This window comes from Limulus polyphemus, unplaced genomic scaffold (genome assembly GCF_000517525.1).
Source record: "Limulus polyphemus unplaced genomic scaffold, Limulus_polyphemus-2.1.2 Scaffold30, whole genome shotgun sequence".
Lineage (NCBI taxonomy): Eukaryota > Metazoa > Arthropoda > Merostomata > Xiphosura > Limulidae > Limulus > Limulus polyphemus.
The window spans coordinates 33,499-55,443 of record NW_013665640.1 but is presented as its reverse complement, the minus strand read 5'-3'; the positions used below and the strand labels follow the sequence as shown (position 1 = coordinate 55,443).

Below are 21,945 nucleotides of genomic sequence, written 5' to 3'. Positions count from 1 at the left end.
GACTCAAAAGTAGTAAATTTATTGTTGTATTTTTATGTATATTTTTCATTTAACATTATAAAAGTAACTCAAATGTAAAAATTAGAAACTTACTAGGATATGTGCATAAAATTAAATAAAAAATTCTCAAAAGCACTGGCATGTATCATGAGTGCAGCATGTTGTAATTTGACTGAGTGTGTTGGTAACTCAATGCTGTGTTTAAACAAAGTTTCCCCATGGTGATAATTTGCTTTGGTGCTGATCTAACTGGTAGTCAATAAATCTCAATGAGTGGGAATTTGAACTGTATTAGCTTTAGCTGTAAGAATAAATAGTGTATAATTGTCTGTAATAATCTGAAAATGAAAAAAAATAGTAATTTAGTTTTATTCTGTATTGTTTTTGTGAAGGTTGCAAGGTTTGTTAGCGTTAGGGTAGAGAAAAGAACAGATAAAATACACTTTAATGAAAAACCTTTTGATTTTCATTTGCAACATTCTAAAGGTTATGCAAATGAAATATGAAGATTGTAAAATGAAAAAAGAAAAAGTATTTTTAATGAAATTCCCTTGCCCTCAGACTAGTCAGACACTGACACCATAAATTCAATAACAAATCTCTACTAAAAAATAATTAATTAGAAAATCTGCATTTTCATGTACAAGACTTGTAACATTTACTTAAAGCTTGCCAAATTTCGTGAAGATACAGTTACTATAATAAATGTTACAGTATGTATAATTTCATGGTTACATGGTGGTTGCAAGGTTGGTCAAAATTATTAAGTTCAAATAGAGGGAATGTACAAGAGAAAATGTGCAAGTGCTCACCATAAGCATTACTCTTTTCTTTTGTTGAAATGTATACATGCACTTATTATAAAGACAACACACTTGCCTGAAGCTTGATATATCAGGTTGCTTTTTTCTATTTCTTCTAAGTTTATAGATTTCTTTAGATGATCTTTTTAGCCTCTTTTCTAGCTTCTTCTCTTCGGGACTATTTTTGCATGTCTAATTTGATTAAAAAACAAGAAGATATTAAATTAACTTTTTATGAAATATGAAAATAAACGAAAGACCATCATCCCATCTCTGCATGGAGCATTTTGCTAAGAAAGATAATACAAAAATATCAGAATAAAATTTGTAAAACCTTAACATTTTTATTAGAAGTAGCACAACGAAACTAGGGTGCTGTTGACAATAGACAATAAGTGGCTTGTTTTTGTTCCTTTATAATGTGCATCATTTACAATTTGTAATACACAAGAAATGCGGTGTCCATTTAAAACAAAATATGCCGACCACACTTTTGACAACTTCATAAAACCTTTTTTGTTATAAAGAAAAATGTCTGAAGTTTTATAAAAAAAATTTAAATGAACTAAATTACTACAAGTTTGTCAACAGTGATAATTAGTTTAAATATGCTAATCACAGCAATTCATAATTAACAAAAAAGAATTAAAAAAAGAGCAAATGATATCTTAGTATAATTTTAGTGCTCAGGATTTATCAGTATTAACAATACATAACAGCAGCATAGAAAATATAATTGATAACCTATAAAAGTTGCAGGTTATTAGATTGTTGTAGAACATTTTTTTTTTGTGTAGTCTGATAAAACTTAAAAGCTGAAACTGAATAAGTAGTTTCAACATATAAAAATATAATATTTAAATGGTAGTCTCTAGGAAGTCTGCTAAATGTACCTTAACACCAAATCTCCAGAGAGAGAAGTTAAAAAATTAATGTGACTGTTAATGATATATATATACCTGTTTTATTTAAGAAATTTCGTATTATACTTTTTCTTCGAAGTTAACATTTCCTTATCTAAAAATGAATTTGAGATAAATACCTCTCCATGGAACAGATATAGCTATTAATTCATGTCACTACCAAAAAACGTTTTTGTGTACACACAAGCCTCCGAAGAAAATTCCCACCTATACATGTAATAATAATAGGTACAATGGCAGACTATGATGTAACGAGCATCAGGCTACAGCCCTCCACTAATAGAAGGTCAGGAAGTTGATATGTCCTCAATGTGTACTACTCTCCTTGAGAACATTGTGTACACCAGAGACTCATTCTTGACAAGGCAAAAAGAGACACAGTAGAAGTAGGAAGATTCTGTTTAGTGGTGAGAATCTGTCTGAAATATATTTTCAGGTAAGGAAAATGTTAACTTCAGAAATACTACTCACCTCTACACAGAAAGATAACTAGAATCCTACATTGATAAGACAGTGGATAGATCAAAGTTGATACAGGAGTTCATTTTTTCAAGTTCTTCCTGAATATAGTAACAGAATGGGAAAACTCATGGAGCATGTCACTTATTAATAGGGGAACCAAGTGGGGCAATCGAGACAGCACATATCTCATGTAAGGAATACTCTTCAGGAAACAGAAGTGATACAGCAAAATGTACAGTCAAATAAACCCCTTGCATGGTGTTAATGTGTTGCACAGGTGGGAGAAATGTCATGATTGCTTAACTGAACTGTAGATCTCAGGGGTTTGGCATTGAATGAAGCCGTATATCATGCAAGAAATACTTATGTGAAATATTTACTACAATAAGCAAGTGCAGAGATAAATCATCCCAGACCCGTGTCCCAAGGTGAATGCAAGATCCAGTCGGCTGGCATATCCACTATTAATGGTGTAAGGAGTGGATTGCACTAGACTTGACTTGTTTTAATAAATTATTGAAATTTATCACCAACAAGTCTCAGACACCTACTGTAAAGAATCCAGCCCAGCCAGGATCTACATGGATAAACAGCAGTAGAAGAGACATAAATAACAGGTAAATAGGTCTAAATACACAAAGCTGTAGTGGTGGTGATAACCATGTTCACTGACTTTGATAAGTGGATTGAGAGAGGTGAGCAACTTGGGCTTAAATATGGCGATCTATGAGAGTTTGTTAAACAACAACAACAGGACCTAGAGAGAGAAGAGAGGAAGAAAGACTGAAAGAAGAAAAGGAGAGAGAGAGAGGAAGAAAGACTGAAAGAAGAAAGGAGAGAGAGAGAGAAGAAGAGACTGAAAGAAGAAAAGGAGAGAGAGAGAGAGTAAGAGCACAAACTGAGTAGGAAGAAAAGGAGAGAGAGACTGGAAATAGAGAGAATAAAAGCACAAATTGAGATCACAAAGCTTACCAAACAGAAAGATGAAGGACCCAAGAATGACACTGGGGTCAGGGCAAGCTGACCCAAGCTGCTCAAAGTTGATGAACAGAAAGATGACATGGTGCTTTTCTGAAGAAGTACGAAAGATTCGCCCAAAGTCAGAACTGGGACAAAGGCTACTGAACAGTCTGTCTCAGCCCACTTTTCACAGGAAAAGGCTTACAAGTGTTTGTGTGCATGACACCAGAAGATGTCATGGACTATGACAAATTAAAAGTGGCCTTGCTAAAATGCTATGAACTCACCGAGGAAGGTTTTTGCTGGAAGTTCAGAGAAGTCAAACCTGACACTGGAGAGACTGTCTTTCAGTTTGTGGCACATCTATGGCAATACTTCACAAGGTGGACTGACATGGCCAAATGTGAAGATAGTTTTGAAGGATTAGTGGAGCTATTAATACATGAACAGTTCATGATCACATGCTCCACTGACAAGTCACTTAAAAGAAATAGCACTGACAGATGTGGACAAGATTACCAAGCTGGCAGAACTGAACATGGAAACCCATGGAGGGAGTATAACTGGCAAGTCCAAGAATCATCAATCAAATCGAAAACCATGGGTGGTTGACCAGAAGCAGAATGTTACGAAAGATGACAAGAATTCAACAGACAAAAGGAAGAGATGCTATACTTGTTATAAAATGGGGCACATTGCAAGTGAGTGCAAGTTCAACAGCTACAAGCAACTGCCAAAATCTCAACATAAAGCAGCTGGAGCTACCTACAAAAGATGGTGCTGGCAAGAAACAAGGAAAGAGTGACTGTCACCATGGATGCTACTGCCAGAAGAAACAGAATAGAGACAACTCGTTAGATTCACCACAAGAAGGAAGTGCTATCACCATGATTAAACAGTACATGATTGACGGTCAGCTCAAGTTAGCAAATGGATCAACAGCGCCAGTGGTGATCGGAGCATGCGACAAACATCAAGAGGTGCCAACAAACCACAACATGTCGGTAGGTGAAGGCTACTGGTGAAGTGTTATAGTCTAATGCTGATTGCACCATAGAAAGGCACATATGGAATTTCATTCAAAAGTTTGGTGTATGTGCAAAAATGTTTTTCGCAGTGCCAAGAGATAGTAGTTATATTTTCATGGAAGAGTGAGTAGCATTTCTGAAAAGACCTTTTTTTCTATTTTACGTTTTTGTTGAACAGATAATTTTTTAAATCTACTTACCTCACTTACAGCACTTGATAATATTCGTTGAATCTGCTCATTTTCTAATAACCATGATGGTATAGCACCTCCACCTAATAAACAAAAATTTCAACAACATTAATCTGGCCAATAATTACTCAGCATGTAAAAAAAAAAAAAAAGAATAATTATAATAACCCAAAAATTAGAGATTCAGTAATTATACTAAAAAAATTAGTAGTATCATCTAGGCATAAACTTTAGATTGCTAATAGTAAAGACAAAATATTTCTTATCAATGAATCAATTTTTCTCAGTTACAGATAATACTTAAAAAAATCTTTTGATAATTAAGCCCAAAATTGATTCCATTTAATTAGAGAGTTTTAAGATGAAATCAAAAAATAAGTATTCAAGCTTTAGTAAACATGCACGGCCAGGCTCCATTTGTAATAATCATTAGTGTCAGAGTAGGTTCATTATAGACTCAAGAACCTGAGAAGCTACAGTAAATTTGTGGCTTACGTGTTGTCTTTACTGATTCTAGCTGTTCTTTCATTTTACGTAGTCTGGAGAGCTCATCTTGTAGAAGTGTTAGTTGAGTATGAGATGCTTGAAGGTCTAAAGCTAGATCTATTGAAGTTCGTACATTGGCATTTTTTAATCCACCTGAAGAGGGATGATGGTGCTTGGCACACACTGTGGTCATCTAGTTAGTGATGTCAAGAAAAGGCCATTGTTTCACAAATATTAAGACATTTCCAACTATTTATACAGCACAAAGATAAAAATATAAAAGCCTATAAAATGATTATAGTCATATAATTATTAAAGTTTATATAATATTAGAATGTTTTTTAAACAAGATACTGAATCTTAGGCACTTTTGTAAACAACTTGTATATTGGCCAATGAACAGTTTATGTAAAACAGAAAATAAAATCTTCCATTATTTAGTCAAAAGTTAACGGAGGAAAAAAATTGTTTTCCTTCTGATATATTTCACTATAGCCTAAGGTAAAAACTTTGGGTCCTTTAACATTGTATTACATTGTTTTAAATTTTCCTGTTAAGCTACTCAAGGGCTCTGTTTATAGCCATTCCTAGCTTTGAATTAATAAGACGTATCTCTGACCAAATATGTGATATGCTCATCACTCTTAAAGCACACTTACCCTAAAGTGCAGAGCACATTCTGTGAAAATATGATGCAAACCATGAACCCTCAAATTCACAGTCTCAGCATGTTAACCATTAGACCATGCACAGCTATTTTGTTAACATCTGATCTCTCATGTTTCTTACATATTAAGCAACACATATTTATGATTTAGAGAAAACCCTATATCATACACTTTGACATAAGATCATCGACTCTGCCCTGAAATTTCTAAAGTAAACTTAAAAGGTAAAAATTAGGAAAAAAAAACATGGGTATTATAAAAAAATCATTTGTGTTTCACATGAAGTCTGTAGACTTGTTTTCAAAACTAATAAAATTCTTCAGACACTTCAAAACAGTAGCCTCAACTATTTCTGCAGAATAACAGTCTGCTACGTACTGATATTAACCATGTTTTTATTTCATTAACCTCAAAATATTTCTTTTTTTATATTAAATGATCCAAAACTAATTTTTACAATAAAAGGTAAGAAAAATTTTACCACAAAAGGCTTCTTTTCTAGTTTTGACTTTAAATTACTTTTACCAACCTTCTTCAGTCTGAGACTCTGACGTCTGGCAGAATTCCGTTGGAAAGTAGCTCCTTTTTTGTACAAGGGCATAGAACTATCACTGTCACTTCTGTTTAACTAAAATTAAATAAATATTTATATGTTATGACAATTAATGTATATGATAAAACAATTTTACAAATATAATTTCACCTTATAGTAAACTGATTAATGAGTGAAAACATAAGAAAATTACTACTCTTTCAAAACTCAAAACAAAATACTTAAGTGAAGTTATAGTCCTTTTCCTTTAATTATCATCCCTTGTAACATGAAATATTTATTCTACAAAATATGTACATGAGACTATGCACATTTTTCAACTACATGCGAGATTAAGAAGTTTGATATTACATTTTATATAAATATTTGTACTTGGACTTTTCAAAGAGGCAAATAAAAGTGCAGTTATGCTTCATCCACATTTATCAAGCACAAATGAACTACACTTACTCTACAAACATACTGGTGTTTGTTTACAGCAACACTGGGAGTGAAGGTTTGTGATCGTTTGATGACACTGGTTCGCATAGCATCTTCGGTTTGTTTCTGTTTTCCACGAAATGGAGGAAAAACACATTCTGTGTTGGTCTCTTTATCACAAAGTTCCACCTGCTGGTTTATTTTCTCAGCTAAACACTCCTCACATATTTCCTCTTGTTGCAACTGAAGAAAAGAAATGAAAGATAATTGAACAAATTAACCAAAAGATTTCTTTCTTACATTGTAAAAAATCTTGTCTAATTATGCTTTTTATAAAGAGATGCTTTAAAATTTTTATTTAAAAAACTGTTTTCACCTACAACAGTCATCAAGTTATTATAATATTAATAAGGTAATTTTCTCAGTTAGTTTACTGTGTTGTTTCTTTTAAAATATAACTGCTTTTTAACAAAGAAGGAAAAAAAAAAGAATTGTATATGCATGCCATATATTTAGTTATTTAAACAGATCAAAATGTAACACACTTGCTACAAGAATATAGTTAGTTCTTCTAAGTGTTGCCAGTAACACCTAGTTATGCTGTCAGGCATTGTCAACAAATATGATGTAGCCTATACAAGGTGATTTGCTACTCAAACAATTAACTTTTTCCATAAAGGGTCAGTCAATGTGACTGACCTTGTAGCCACAAAGTAGTCATTAGAGTTTCCATACTGTAACTTTTAATATGTTTTATGTATCATTATGAAATTTGGCAAGTTTTCAATAAACAATTAAAAGTTTTTTGTAAAAAAAATCAGATTTTTTAATTAAGTATTTTTTCCTAAAAATTTGTCCATGAATATATGGAGTCAAAGCGTCGACTGCTCCGAGTGCAAAGTAATTTTCATGTCATGATTAAACATTTTTTCTTCATCTGAAAATTTATAAATTTTATTTGCATAACCTTTAAAATCTCCTAAATAAACATCAAACTTTTTTCTGTAACATGTTATATTTTATCTATTGTTTTCTCTACCCTAACTCTATATGCACTCAGTTGCTTTGATTGATTTTGTAACCACCATAAAAAAATACAAAATAAATTTAAGTTACTTTCTTTAATTTATAGAATGGCTGCAGATTGTAACAGGAAACTACAATTGTTTATCCTAAATAGCTTAAAGCTCATAATAGTATACATCTACTTATACTTAATTTCAGTTTTATTGCCCTTTGAACTATGTCTAATAATAATCCTGCCGTACAAGTTGTAACTCACTTGGTGAACACCTAACTCATGTTACCATATTGAATGACTTAAAGCATGAGCTGCTCGGAAGCATACCTTATGAAGAATTTTTATTATTATTATTCATTATCTTACCTAATCTAACCTAATAAGTTCTAATTTTTACATTTGAGTTTCTTTTGTAACAATGAATAAGGAATATACATGAAAAACAATAAATATAGTACTTATCTTTGTCCTATTGTTTTTAAGCTGTTGGTTGGCAGTCAATTTAAGCCTACTTATTTTTTCATGCTAATGGTACTGGTAAATAATTTTTTATTTACTTTAATAATGCACATTGGAACACAGAATAATAACATGCAAAAAGCAAACAATGTTCTATAACTATGGCATAAGAGCATAAAAATAATTTCCAAAGCTTTTTGATCAGAACACCATAAAAGAAACTTTCAAAATAAAGACAAGATAAATAATATCTTGTACTGGAATCAGTGTAATATGATACGTCATTTGATTGATTAAGACTTTGTCTTCATACTGATTATAAATAATATAGTATAAAACGTCAGAGAACTATTGGCAATTTTTGAACGACAGGATGCGATAAGTGGGCAAGTGGATCTGATTTTGTAGTTTATGACTCTGCAAGCAAATACAATTGAAGGCTATAAAAATTAGACTTTGTCTTAGTAATACCTATATTATAATGAGTAATTTACATTAAACTCCTTATTTCAGAAAGGAGTGATAAATAAATTAGAAAATGGATTAGAGAAGAAATGTCACAATTCTCATAATAGGGAAGGTTAAGAATTTTTAAATATATTTCCTTATAAAATTAAAAACTTAAAACTAATATTAATATTTGATTTATTAACTGTGTTTTGATGCCAAGTTTATTTGTATACACTGATAATAAAGCAATTAAATTTGGTATGTAACTCTCTAAAAGGTCATGACATGCACACTTTAACCTACCTGTAGTGTGTGAGTGAATTAGAATATAACAATACACCCATCTATAAAATCATGTCTTAAAATTTCACATTTACATTATAAATTTTTAAATTTAATTATATTCTTCATTTGAGTTACAAAAATTAGCAAGATGCTTACAAAAATATTTTACAAATATTTATTTTTACTTATATAAAATTAAACTACTAATTACTTATTACAAACTGAACCACATTTTATATATTAAATTTTCATATAAATCCAAAACTATCAGCACTGATGCACCATCAAAATAATACCTCACACTTGTTGTCCCCAGCATATTCAGACTCTTGAAAATCTGTTTCATCAGCAATGTTTCTACAGTTTTCCATAAAATTCTCCTCCTCATCATCACTTTCTTCATCATCATCTTGTCCCATTAATAAATCATCATATTCCACAATACCTGGATCTTTCATGAAAAAAACAAACAAAAACAACCAGCCTTTGTTATACTAAAATTTAGATATGAAAAACATTTTATGAATTTTCATTGCTAAAGAATGTCATGATTTGAATCTGTTTCTTTAAGATGATTAAAAGATGACATGCTCACCATGTGGGTTTTGTCAAACAGATAAAAACTTACAAATATAAAGTAATAACTGTTTATCAAATTTTTCTTAGTAATACACTAAACTCTAGGCTACTCATTAAATTATTTTTCTTTTCTTTACATGTTTTTTTAATGTCATATAGTAATTTTTTAGATATAACATTAAGTTCATTTGTGTTTTGTCATTTTGTACGATAATAACATTCACTGAAAAATAACATTAATGAGTTAACTTTTATAGAACCAGCCTCACCAGAAGTTAAGACTTGACACCCCTTACATTACTAGATTCATATTTCAATAAAAACAATATTTTAAAATGTATTTCAGTTATTTTTATCAGAAAAAAAATTTAAGGATGCATTAGCACCTTGAATGGAGCTTTTTTTGGCAAATAAATAAAATGAAAAAAAAACAAAAAAATGATTATTTGTAATAAGTTTCTCAAGTGACATTTTACATTTTCCTAATAATTTTAGTGAAGCTCTTACTATGAAATGTGTTACCATGATGCAGCGATTTCGTAGAAATTGAGATATAGTTATTTCTCAAACAAACTCATATAGTGTGATCTACAAGTCTTCATTGTTAAGATGGTGTCATAACTTTTACCTTTTTAGTTTATATGAATTACTGAAACAGACTTGCAAAATATATACGAGACTAAAGCTGTACAGCCCACCCATCTATTTATGTTTTGGTTGGCTTTTCACATTAGACCTGAGATTAACACTCAGACGTTATGATCATTTTAAATTTTTTCTTGATCTACCATTCACTATTAAAAATATTTGACAAAAGTAATGAAAAAAATGAAATTAGTTCAGTCATGGCAGAATTTCCTCCCCTATAAATATTAAACTAAAAAAAAATCCTGCATTACTCTCAAATAAGTAGGTTTTTTATAACTTCTCTGAGGCCTAAAGAACAGTTCTTCTGAAATTTCAGCACTAAAGGAATAATTTCATTAAAAAAGGCATTTAAACATTCCTAATCAAAAAGAAAATAATGATAAAAACACAATTGAAGCCCCCTACAAATAAAAAAAATTATGTAAATCTTGTACCTTGATTCCTGGTAAGTGTTGAAGTTTGGGATGAAATTATGGTCGACTCATCACTACTTTCTTCTTTTAAAGTAAAAACCCGAGCATGTAAAGATTCACCTAAGTCAACTCGTTCTTCTTCAGCCTTAGTAACAGCCTAAAGATAATTGGACTTTAGTTATATGAGTAACAATTTCATATTTAGCAACTATTCAAAATTAACAGCTCATATAAATCACTTAGAATTATTTAAAAAAAAGTCTTATAAGAAAATAATGTGAACAGAAATTTCCAATGTACTCTCAAATATAAACATCACAAAAATCTTCAATATACGTATACCTTCTGATTTTTGTCATGAACTGCTTCTGGTTGCAGGAATCGAAAATTGAGCATATTGTACCACTTTGTAATGGTGATATCTGAGTTGAAGTCAGCAAGACTGACTTGAGCACCACCCTGCAATAGTTTAAAATATAAAATTAAGCAAAAATAAATGAAAATATCCAGAGGAATTATTTACATTAGCAACTTGCATACCAATACATAAAATCTGGTACTCAAGAAAATGGGAAAAAAAAGAAGTTTAATGGCTAAAGTATTGTGCAAAAAAGTCTTAAGACTATTTTAGTAAGATCATAATTTAGATACAATAATATTCCATAATCTATACTTCAAATTATACATTTTCTACTCTTCTGAATTGGTAAGGTTAATGTGACACTTTAGAATTTGCCATTTTTCTGTCTTAAGGCAAAAAAATAAAATTAAAAATAAAACTTACAAACAAACATTTTAACTTCTTTAAATATTTAAGCAATTCTTTCCTGAAATTTTTACAATCCAAACAATTTGTTTAAAAAATTTAATTTATACTTATTATTTCAGATGAAAAATACAAACCCTTTTTAAATACAATAAACATTTAAACCCAACAATTTCTATCTGACTATTTTCACTTATTTTAGTTTTCTTGTTGTCTTGACCTCTACTATTGAATTATGACCCAAGTGAGTTTTTTCCTATTGAACCTACATTTAGTGCAACAGATAATTTTAAAAATTGTTCAAAGGGTGAAGAAACACTGAAAACTGGTGTGTGTGTGTGTGTATATATATATAAACTGAAAACACACCAATTTTCATGCTTTCTTCACACTTTGAACAGTCGCAACCATTTCTTATTCCAATATAGCAGACATCTGCTCAACTACACGTTTCAAATGTACATAGAAATGTCATTTAAATTTCTATAGTTTGGCAATCATATAGATTTTTTATGTAAAGATTCATGTAAAAGCAAAACTTATTGTGGAGATTTTCCTAAACAGCCACCATATTAAATTTTAATATGGCCACCAAAAAACTATATTTGTGTAACTATTTGTGTAAAACTATATTTTCAACCTCCACATAAATGTCATTTCAATACCTGAAACTAGATTTTTCTGGTCAGAATTTGATTGTAGCAATTAATTTAGCATATGAAGTTTTCTAGTTTCAATATGGCTGTTAGTTAAAGTACAAAACATTTTATAATACAAATATCATTATAAGATAACATAATGATTAGGGACAACAAGGGACCTATTGGTCTATCTAGGCTGTCCCATCCTCTAAACTAAACTAAAACTATTAAATAAAAATAAACCCTCAAAGCCATTCACTTAGAGCTTTTTCTTAAACTCACTTCAGTTTACTGCCTCCACAACATCTGAAACAACACATTCCAAAGGCCAACCACCCTGTTAGAAAAACAAAACTGTCATAGCTGAAGACGACTCCTATCCTGCCAAAATTTATATGTGTTCCCTTGTCTTACCATTCTCACCATTAAGTACAAAAAAAGATGATGCATCAACACTTATCAATTCCCTTAACAATCTTAAACACCTCAATAAGATCCCCTCAAACTCTTTTTTTTCAAGAGAAAACAATTTCAGTAATCTTAATCTCTCTTCATATTACAACCCCTCCATCCCAGGCACAATTCTAGTAATCCTTTCCAATAATTCAATGTCTTTCCTAAGGTAAGGAGCCCAAAATTGAACATAATATCTCAAATGTGGCCTAACCAGTGACCTGTACAATGAAATTATAACCTCTTTAGACTTGTATTCAATGTTTCTGTAGATACAACCTAAAATCCTATTTCAATGACTTAAGAGACTGATCAATCATTACACCAAGATCCCTTTCTTTCATGACACTGTTAAGGTTATTCCCATCCAAATTATGATAACCCATGTGCATTATCTTGCGTTTATTATAATTAAAATCCATCTGCCATTTATTTGCCCAAATCCTTTTGTAAAACATCTTCCTCCTCCTCACAACAAATAACACCTAAGACCTTAATGTCATCAGCAAATTTATTGATGATTCCTTCATCTATGTCATTGATGTAAATTAAAAAAGAGCAAAAGTCCTAAGACTGAGCCAGTAAACTGAGCTGTGACAGTAAACCAGTTTGACTGAACTTCATTTATAACAATCCTCTGATTTCTTTCATCCAGCCACTCATCTATCCAATTAGCTAACTTATCCGCCACACCTTTAAAGATAATTTTTTACAAGCCTTTTATGTGGCACCTTGTCAAATGCTTTCTGAAAATCCAGATATACCAAATCTACACTCTTATCCTCATCTACATAAGCAGTAACCTTTTCAAAGAATGACAAAAGAGTTGTAAGGCAAGATTTTTCATTAGTGAAACCATGTTGACTATCCAAAAAAATTCTGAACTTGGTTAAATGATTTTGCAAAGCATCTTTTATCAGACTTTCTAAAACTTTTCCCACAACTGATGCAAGACTAATAGGCCTATAATTCCTGGGACAATTTTTATCACCTCTCTTGCAACAAGGAGTAACATTAGCCAACTTCCAATCCCACTATTCAAGGAGTTATAAAAAAAGATAGTTGCAAGTGGATCACATATCCAATCCTTAACCTCCTTCAAAACCTTTGGGAAAATATTATCTGGCCCAGAAGCCTTATTGTTCTTTATACATTCCACTCTTTTCTTAACAAGCTCAGAATTAATGTGATCATCTTGTTTGATCTTATTTCCATTTTTCAACTGTTCAACACGAGGAATATTGTTTAAATCTTCATTTGTAAAAACTGAAGAAAAAGCAGGATTTTATAACCCAGTGATCTCATATTAATCAACCTTTCTTTATCATCCTTCAAAGGTCCTACCCCCATCCTAACATTTTGTTTACCCTTAATTTATTAGAAAAAGTCCTTACTGTAAATTTTTTACATTTTCAGCTGACTTTTTTTCATACATTATTTTTGATGTCCTAATTTCCTGTTTGACAAACTTTCTTGATCTTCTATATCTTTATTGAATTATGTTTAACTAGCCACATACAAAAGGCTTGAAATATACAATTATAACAATTATATAGCATGTGCATTAAGAACACATCTGTCAAATGTGTACCACAATGTGAAACATCATCCATCACTAGTGTAAACTTCACTCAAACACAAAGACAAAAAATAACAATCGTACTTAAAGCATAAAAAGCTATCCAAACATTACTGTAACTTATGCTACAAGAATCACATGATTCATGCAAATACATGTATAGTTTACACCAATGCAAACAAAGATGATTTAAAGTTTATCCCAACCATCATGGACATTTGAAACATTACTCTTGGTGGCAATTTCTAGCACAGAAACACAATGCAGTGTAGGGCAAGCATTTGCCAAGATCTCTGCATATTTTCTTGCTGGAACATGGATGAGGTCATTGCATGACTTGACAGCTTCTGTTACAATTGTTCAAAGGTGTCCAGCCTTTGTCTGCTTGCTCCCAACTTCATTCACCTGGAGTTGGTACATCCTGTTCAAGCACTATTGGATGCTCCCATATATGACATGCTGTTCAAGAGCAGTCTGCAATGGAGGGATGTTTTTTCTTGCTCCTTTTCCTTGGGCAAAGAGTGCTTGGTTGGCCTGGTTCACATCATTAATTGGGCAAATGCAGCTGTGCAGTAACACAATGAACCATTCTGTCAATGCACGATCCTCCTGCTTGATTTCTTGTGGTGTTTCTGAAAAGTTAGCAAATGCTGTAGTTACAAATGCAGTTTTCTTTTCTCATTCAAAGAAGGCTGACACATTACTGAAGCCCATGAATGTGTGACAGAAAGTTAGATTCTTGCATGTGCTTAGAACAAAATCATTGGCAATACTGTCTGGAGGGATATACGAGATATTTTTGGTAACTCCAAAAGCAATCCATAACTCCTGGATGTGTAATTTGTGCACATGGGCAATTTCCAAAACTACAACGTTAATGTCCACTGTAAGCGATACACGGGGGAAAATACATTCAGATCTTCCAAAAATCATTCACTGGAGCATTGGTATTATCTCATGCCCTTTTAAATGTACTTAAGATATCATATAAAGGTTCCAAAGTAATTTTATTATTCCCAATGTAGAAATAATAAAATTGGTGAAATGTAAAAAAAATAATAATTAATTTAATTTTCAATGAAGATAAAAAACAACTTCAGATAATTTTTTTATTCTACCCAACATTTTGGCTTACACCTTTTGAAGGGTCTTTGAACGTCACAGGTTTGAAGACCAATTTTGAATTATAGTAAACAAAAAATAAAACTACAACAATATAATGGAACAGTGCACAGCAAAGCATGCTAACAAAGTATTGTTAAAACAGATTAAAGTGGTCTCCATCCTTCAGTCAGCACTGAAAACTTTAAAAAGTAATAATAATTATTTTCTTTTTTTGTTTATGATTTTGCTGTTGTTCACTTGATTTTTCAGATGCAGAAGCAAACTAGTAATGGTTAGCAGCACGCTTTAAAATTATAATGGTTTATACATTTGTTTGATTATTAAAACCAAACTTACTAGCCAAGATAACATGTTTAAACATTTAGATGACACTAGATGATGGCTGCCATATTGGAATCCAAGATGGTGGTTAATTAGGGCAAGATCAGCATTGGATCTTGTTTTTATATGAACCTCCATGTAAAAATCTACAAGTATGAAAATTTTCAAGGTTTCTTCACAATTTGGACAATTTTGGGTGCTTATCTGCTAGACTACATTCAAAGATTATTAACAAAGAAGAGTGGATTTTAATTTTTTTTTCATTCTTGTTAGTCAGCCTTGCACTTGTTAAATGCTAAGTGCAATTTATTAGAACTTTAAAAAAAATATCAGTTTAAAATTAGATATCCACACTGAATAACAAATTATTCACTCTACTGTAACATTTCATTCATACCTTAAGGATTTTTTATTAAAAGTTTAGAGAAACCTGAGTGAATGATCACATACTAACTTAAAAACAGCATACAAACAAACTGAAAACAATATTTTTGACTTTCAATAATATTTGATAAGTTAATTACTCAAAACAGTAAAACAAACCAGACACTCCTCTTCTCCCGAGGGGGCCATGCACCAAACACTAATTTGTAAAGTCTTTGTATACAGCTTGGACAAAGGAATGTGGAATCTGAAGTTTTCACCAATGGTTGGCTTTCTTAGACTGTCCAAGAACTTGGTACTCTCCTTCTGTAACATGTCTAAAGATCCAGGTAACAAGCTTGTTTTGATGTACCTAGAAATATTAATATGAAAATGTAAACTAATGTTCTCACAATTTAACAGGAAAGTAAAAAGAGGGGGGAAAAAAGTGTCTTTTTTTTTGATAAAAATGTATAATTCCTCAAACTTCCTGTTATGATAGATTGGATTATACTCACTGTCTACCAGATGATTTTACTCAGCCTAAAAAAAAAAAACTGAAAGGGATAGCATTAAGATTAATACAAACACACTTTTATAACAATAAGAAAGTATTATTTTAATAGTTTGGTTAGGGTACTCGACTCGCAATCTGCGGGTTCGAATCCCTGTCCCACCAAACATGCTCACCCTTTCAGCCATGAGGGTGTTATAATGTGATGGTCAATCCCACTATTCATTGGTAAAAAAGTAGCTCAAGATTTGGAGGTGGGTGGTGATGACAAGCTGCTTTCCCTCTAGTCTTTCACTGCTAAATTAGGGATGGCTAGCACAGATAGCCCTTGTGTAGCTTTGCGCAAAATTCATAACAAACCAAACCAACTAATAGTTTGGTAATAATTATTTCTAATATGTGTCCCTAAAAAAAAGAAGTAACTTTCTTTTAGCCTTCAATAAAATTTTTAAATTAAACAGAGTGCATAAAAATCTATTCTGTACAATGCTTATATTTTGATATTGGGTCTTTAGATCAAATAATGTTTGAATCTTTGAGAGCACTAATTCACAGTAAATTTCTACATTCTAGTTGAGTCTAAAGAATGTCTTCTTTTGTTCTTATCAAGTTACAAGAAAAACCCATTGTACTTGGCAAAGAAAAAAGTACAATAATACCCACTAAAGAAACTCCATAATAAAACAGAAAAGTGTTTCAAAACTTACACTTTGTGATCGTCAGGCACAAATAATGCCATTAAATTTCTTGCTCGTTCAACCCCAACATGAAGCAAATTGTCATCTACAGCATACCTTAAAAAAAAACATCATCATCATCATCTTAATAAATAGATTATGCTGTTAAAATAAGTTATCCCACATGACAGTTACTGAACTAGCACTTTAGAGCATGGTGAAATAGGCATATGAAATCCAAGGAGAATTTTACTATATAATAAAACTAAGTTGAAACATTTTAAATCATTGAAAGTGTGACAAAAAATATGATAGCATGTTATGCAAAATTGAAAACTCATAATTTCAATAACTAGAACTACCATACAGATATGGGTAAATATGAAACTTATAAGTATTCTTAGTTAAATGGGAAGTTCCTTGGCTAATAAAAAAAGTACTTGTAATGAAAAAACTGCTAAGTCAAAGCAACAAATATTATTGAATCTCTCTCTATGCTTCTCACGATGGAGTTTGAAAGTATGTAGACATTTAAGTGGAACAGCTTGTAATTTATCCAATTACGCAGACATAAACCCAAAACCAGAATTATTCCACGTTTCCTGAAAATATTTCCTTTTGAGATATTCTAACATATTTTACACAACTAAATCTTCTGATCAAAATCTTGTCTAAGCTTGACATCAGAAATAGAAAATATCCTCTGTGAGGCTACAATTTTAAGCAAAACTGATAACCAATATTTACCAATTCAACAAATCTGGCAAAAATGAGCAACATACTGACTTAGATATTTCTTTGTTCTCAATTTCTGACATTTTATAATCAAAACTAAATAAATAAATATGTTAAAATAACATACACTAATATACATCGTAAGTTATGTTTTATTTATGATGTACGTTTTGTTAGCATTTGTTATTTGAATTATTTATTTAATTAGCTTTGATTATGTATTTATCTAATTAATTGACAGTTCACAATTACAGTTGATAATGCTAGACAAAATAGATACATTATGCAGTTTTTTAATCATTATACAGTTTTTCAAAGAGCTAACTGCATTAGTAACAAAACTAACATAATCAATAATAAGAGGGCTAATTTAATTGCATAATGATGTATGCAGTAAGACTATCACTTAAAGCTTATTATCTTGTGCAATGAGCTAAAAATTTTCAGTGCTATAAAAACTATTAGTTTATTCTAAAACATTTTAACATCAAAAAATAAAATTATTAAAAATATTTATACATTAATCTTAATTGATTAATTCACAAGTTTGTAAAAGATCATTAATTCCTACCTCAATTTAATTTGCACTTGAGCTGCTTCAATGTTAGAGTTGTGTAATCCCAGTCTGTCCTTTTCTGGCCTGTTAAAACATGGTTTTATAATGAAAACATATTTTTGGCTCAAAAAATAAGTAAAACAGAAAATAAATGTCACATAACTTATACCAAATAATATACATATTTAAATGTTGATAGTAAGATAACAAAATAGGAAAAACAGAAGATTATTTACACTACTTGGGTGACAATGCTTTCCCTATGCCGAAGCAATACTTATAAATAGATCAATAAAATAACAAAATGACTAGACATACCGTTTTACTGAAGCTTCAAAAACTCCACTGTCTCCTGCTACTGATTCATCACTGCCTGCTGCACACAAACCCTGACTGTTAACTAAGCTAGTATTATCAACTGTATCAGAACTGAGTCCATGCTCACAGATTGGACTAAGTGCGGTATTTCTTGAAGTCTCAGCACTTGTGTCTAGGGGCTGCTGTTGTGCAGAAAAAACATACTGATCTGAAGATTGACCCTGGATTTGACATCTACGAGGTAGATTCCCCTTATGATGTTGAACATGTGAGATTGCATTTAAGTTGCCACTTTTAAGAAACTCTGGAGACGAAGGCATTAGTCTCAGCTCTCCAAGCTGTTCTTGTATGTTGTTCATGTCAACCCTTTGTTGCCTATCCCAATGAGCTATTTCAAAAGCAGGGTCATATGGTGAGACTGGTGGAGATACAGATGAAAGTGATGAACGAGGAGAGAGAGATGGTCCACTAAGCCCTGGGCCTAATCCTGGTGAAGATGAATCTTCAAATGCTGCTCCTGAATTGATACTGTGTGTACTGCACTGTAAAATTTGACTAACTTGCTTGTGAAGATCTTCAAGAGATGGATTGACAGCAATTGGAGGAAGCCCATAGATATCAGTGAAACTGAGACTACTCAATGAGCCTTTGCTGCTATTAGACAACGACCCAGTGCTGAGAGACCCGAGAGAACTGCTTGATGACATGGATAAAGTGCTGGCTGACAAACTGGAACAAAATTATATCTTCCATTAATAAACATTTACTTATTCTTAACAATCACATTTCTAATTATTTACTTGTAAATAATTAAAAGAACCTAGCTAATAACTATAACCAAGATGAATGTATATCATAAAATGAACTTGTTCTGTGATATGAATCAGTTTTATACTTTAACAAAGAAATTAAACTCAAAATGCATAATTTACCATATATGTTTGAACTGATGAATTATAATGCTTTAACAATGGTGGCCACAACCTGCTAATAAAATACACCATATTGCAAGGAGGGTTCAGTATGATTTACAGGTCTTCTTGTGAACAAGCACTTTGGCTGTAATGTTCCAATCAACAAAATTTTACCTAAAGCAGATCTAATGATAACCTAATCATAAAATCCAACTAAAACCAAGACAATGATCACTACATTATCAAGTCTAGCAAAAATCCTCACAAAAAATATTATAATCAAAATTTGTCAATCCAAATCGTTCATTTTATATTTTCAAAGCATAACTGAAAAAAAAAGGACTTTTAATTAAAAGTTAAGTTTCTAAGCCTAATACAAAGAATGCTTTAATTACACTTTAAAGATACCTCAGGTACTGATTTGTTTATTTAAATACTATAAAATTCAAAAGATCTAAACTGGCTGAAATAACATATTTGATCTGTTTAGAATACTGAACATCTAAACATAAGTTTTATTTCAAAGTACACTATCACATATACTTATCAGTAGTTGCATATTCTATAGGAACGTATGTGACTACCTTTTCAATTTGGACTCTAAAAGTGTTGTATGACGCATGGCATCTTTTAGCTGCTGCAACAGGTTGTTTTTTTGTTCATGAAGTCTCAACCTTTAGGAAAAACATAAAAATGACAAAGAGTAAAATAAACAAACAAGCATCTCTGGTGTAATTGTTTTCTAGATCAAGGGAAAATCAAAGCTTAACCCAGCATTCCCCAAACTTTTGTCATCCATGTTTTCCCCTTTAATAAGTACGATTTCTTGCATGCTCCCTCTTTTTTTAAATGAGTAACAAAGCGAGTTAACTGACGATGTGTAATACACAGATACACATTACAATGATGTATGTGTTGTAGTAATTACTTACTATTTTAATTAATAAAAAATATATTAAAATGCTTAATTTTACATTATTGCACTAATGACTCTACCCTAATCATTCATGCCCCCTCTGGGGGTCACACCCCACACTTTGGGATATGCTGGCTTAACCCAGCGAAAAATAAATAAAGATACACACGTAACTAATAATATAAAGTACATATTTAAAAGTCTAGTACAAAATCTCAATGGAAAGCATTTCATAACAAAAAAGTGTTTCCAAAAACTCTATGAAGCTCTGTTGTTATTAGTTTAGTCTATGAAGACCAGCTTTGAAATAGATAATTGTATATAGCTTATTCAAATAATATTTTTTTTTTACAATGTCAAATACAAATAAAACAAAAAACTGCAGTATCTTAAAGTTTTCTAACCTATCAGCAATGGTTTTGTTTGACATTTCTCTGGCATTGTCTACAGCTTCCACCAACTTATAAATTTCTGCTTGGATGGAATCTATCTCATTCTGATTTCTTTCTTTTGTAATGCGACTTCTGAATTCTCGTAATAGCTGTTCTTTTTCTTGAATTAGTAGTAGCCTAAAATGGTAAAACAACATTCAGTTAAATTAAATAATTATGAACCACGTACAGTGAAACTCAACATAATAATCTATAGCATGCTTTAGGTTTATTGAAAAGAAAAAAAAAATCATAGAACAAAGATCAATGCAAAATTTCTATAAGAGACCACATGAATTTTTATTCTGAAAGGTAATTATGTATAAAAGTTTTAAATATGTGGTGGACTTAATATTGAAATAGTAATTTATGCAACAGAAACTATTAATAAATAATGATGTAGCATGTACACAGGTAACAACTCAAATATCCTTTGTCTCTCTACACCAAGTAATGAATTAAAAAAGTCACTGTAAGAAATACTACTTTAGATTGTGCTTGAGGTAATAAACAGTTTGAATTAGTTTTGTACAGCTTTTAAATAAAGGTTTTAAGTCTGACATACAGTATATCTCTGCTGATTTTTAAAACCAACTTTCACAGATAACTTTATAGCAAAATATGTCTTATTATCCTCAGTTTAAAGTTTGTATCTAGGTGTTATTTGTTTGATCTTTGATGCTACGTTTCTTTCTCAGCCTGACTCTCTATAAAACTTTCCAACAAAGGTTTGGATTTGCTGTTACTTTCATTCCTCTTGTGGTAAAACTTTAAAAAACTGTTTTAGATTACATCTAAAACTAAATGCATATAACATTATATATAAATATGTATATGTGAGTTCATACAAGTTTAATTCAAATTTAACCCTTTCAAGATGGATCATGGGTGAAAGGCCATGTCATTTTGGTTGTTGACTCGCATTCAAAAGTTTATTGAACTACTATTTTATGAACTTATGTCAATAACTTTGGTATAAAACTGTATATTATAATTCAAATTTTAGTACTATATATATTACTCAATTTTTTTAATTTAAAAGCAAATACAAAAAAAAAAAATAAACATCGATTTTTGTGTGTCAGTGGTATGCTGAATACAGCACTGGTTCAAATTAGATGGTTTACTGAACTACTATTTTATGAACTTAAGTCCATAACTTTGGTATCAAACTGTAGATTATAATTCAAATTTTAAAACTCAATTTCTTAATTTAAAAGCAAATATAAAAAAAAAATAAACATCAATTTTTGTGTTTCAGTGGTATGTTGAATGCAGCACTGGTTC

The 21,945-nt window shown here is 31.1% G+C and overlaps 1 protein-coding gene across 1 annotated transcript in view; it reads right to left on the bottom strand.

The window, feature by feature from the left end:
• LOC106459733 (protein kibra-like) overlaps positions 1-21,945 on the bottom strand; it is a 39,581-nt gene that overhangs the window by 2,103 nt on the left and 15,533 nt on the right. Inside the window, exons 8-21 of the mRNA XM_022386516.1 lie at positions 20,632-20,796; positions 19,896-19,985; positions 18,398-19,126; positions 18,095-18,163; positions 16,819-16,905; positions 15,778-15,970; positions 10,692-10,808; positions 10,371-10,506; positions 9,006-9,160; positions 6,525-6,737; positions 6,051-6,149; positions 4,863-5,046; positions 4,377-4,450; positions 880-995 (exon numbers count right to left, since the gene is read on the bottom strand). Of these exons, the coding sequence (XP_022242224.1) occupies positions 880-995; positions 4,377-4,450; positions 4,863-5,046; positions 6,051-6,149; positions 6,525-6,737; positions 9,006-9,160; positions 10,371-10,506; positions 10,692-10,808; positions 15,778-15,970; positions 16,819-16,905; positions 18,095-18,163; positions 18,398-19,126; positions 19,896-19,985; positions 20,632-20,796 (2,427 nt within the window). The remainder of the gene's footprint in view (positions 1-879; positions 996-4,376; positions 4,451-4,862; positions 5,047-6,050; positions 6,150-6,524; positions 6,738-9,005; positions 9,161-10,370; positions 10,507-10,691; positions 10,809-15,777; positions 15,971-16,818; positions 16,906-18,094; positions 18,164-18,397; positions 19,127-19,895; positions 19,986-20,631; positions 20,797-21,945) is intronic.